Here is a 1,664-nt window from a genome sequence, read left to right as displayed (position 1 = left end):
GGCCTGCTTCCAGCTTTACAGAGGACGACAGTGAGGCAGGCGGGGCTTGCCGGGGACGCCCGAGGCTCGCTGCGGGGTGGGCTCAGGGACCCCCGGCCTCCCTCCTCCCCGGGGGGGGGGGCCCTCGGCTCCTCAGTTTGCACTTTCCAGGCCTGGGCTGGGGAGACACGTGCCCGGGCGGTTCCCCTGGCCACGTGACTCCGCCTCCCGGTCCTCCAGAGCCCCCTCCCCCGCCCCTCCTCAGGCGGGCTTCGGTGACTTCTCCCTCTGGGCCTCAGTTGTCCCCGCCTATGACCCGGACCCACTATTTCCCCTCCCTTGACCTTAGTTTCCCCTCTCTTTCCTCTTGCCCGACCTCACTTTTCCCGCTTTTTGTCCTCTCGGCGCAGAGAGATCTCTAAGCGCCGTTACCTGGGTCTCCGGCTCCGGCTCCGGGGGCGCGCTCAGGAGCGCGCGCACGCGCTCTTGGCCCGAGCGGGGTTCCAGGCACGCGCCCCACAACGGCCGGGCTGGGCGGCGGCGCATGCGCTCTGGGCCGCGGGGCTGGTGGGCCGGGCGCGATTTGGTCCCGGGCTCTCGCCGTCAGTCCGCCGGTCCTCTCGCGCTCACGCCCGCCCGCTTGAAGCTGGCTCCGCCTCTCCCTCGAGGCCCCGCCCTTCCCGTGGAGTCGGCCCGATCTCTCCGCCCTCTCCCTGCCCCGCCCCCTGGCGTTGCCTAGGCGACGAGCGAACACGCTGTCGGCTGCAGGGGGCCGAGGCTGGCGTGAAGACTGCGGGGCCGAGGCGGGGGGTGGAGGACTCGGGCCCGGTCCTCCTGAGCAGCCGGACATGGATTCTCAAAGTAAGGGGGGAGGCCCGGGAGGGCCGGGGAAAGGGATAACTGGCATGAGCTCGCGGGCGCGCGCGGGCCCTGAAAGAGATCCGGGGGGCAGTGGACCCCCGCCCACAGGGCCAGGGGCTGAGGCCCCTCCTGGGACCGTTAGGAGAGGCCGCCCCGGTCCCGGATGGCCGAGGCAGTGGAGGCCCGCTGGACCCTGCCCCTCCAGCCCCGGGGACGGCAGGGGGTAGGCGGGGGTGGGGCGGGCCGAGGTGAGGCCAAGCCCTCTGTGCTACCGGTGGGGAAACTGAGGCAGGCGCGACAGGGGACGTGGCTTGGCCCGGGGCCTCAGGGCGGAGGTTGCAGAGCCAGGCGTTCTCCAGAAAGCTGAAGCTTGGGAGCTGGGAAGGGCGCGGAGACCTGCGGGAGCTCCCAGCCCAGCGTCGCCCCAAAAGAGGGGGGTCCCAGCCAGTGCGCCCCAGCGGCCACACCCCCCCCCCCCCCCCCCGGGGAGCCTTCGCAGGTGTCAGTATCTGGGCAGGTGCGCAGCCGCCGCCCACCCGCTGCCGGGGTGCGGGGCGCTGCCGCGTGAGACCCCCCAGGGACCCGGGCCTGGCAGCTCCACAAACAGAACCGCCTCTTGGCCTTTGGAGCCCGGCCCGATCCAGGCCGTGGCCCCTCCTGGAACCTGTCGCACTGTCTGCACCTGGGGGCAGGTGTCACCCGACAGCGCCCCCCGCCGGCATGCTGCCTAGGACTCCCAGCTGGCACTTGGTGACACCTGTCATCCGGGGCAAAGCGGGGCTCGGGGACCCTGGAGCAGCCCCCACGTGCTGCCCTCACGAGCC

General features: G+C 72.5%; 1 protein-coding gene across 4 annotated transcripts in view; it reads right to left on the bottom strand.

Annotated features, from left to right (window-relative positions):
* The window catches only part of DHX32 (DEAH-box helicase 32 (putative)), a 61,450-nt gene extending 60,914 nt beyond the window's left edge, over window positions 1-536 (bottom strand). For 3 of the 4 annotated variants that reach the window (XM_069101724.1, XM_069101723.1, XM_069101726.1), the window contains exon 1: window positions 412-536. Coding sequence is in view for 1 of the 4 variants with exons in the window: in XM_069101725.1 (XP_068957826.1) it covers window positions 412-525 (114 nt within the window). In the remaining 3 variants the exon portion in view is untranslated. The remainder of the gene's footprint in view (window positions 1-411) is intronic. The other variant, XM_069101725.1, reaches the window with a different exon arrangement.
* Window positions 537-1,664: the final 1,128 nt, after the last annotated feature.

Source organism: Petaurus breviceps, unplaced genomic scaffold (genome assembly GCF_028583685.1).
Source record: "Petaurus breviceps papuanus isolate PSGF00001 unplaced genomic scaffold, PetGlider_PUasm1.0 490, whole genome shotgun sequence".
NCBI classification, from domain to species: Eukaryota; Metazoa; Chordata; class Mammalia; order Diprotodontia; family Petauridae; genus Petaurus; species Petaurus breviceps.
The sequence above is the reverse complement of the archived record's forward strand: the minus strand, read 5'-3'. Positions and strand labels throughout refer to the sequence as shown.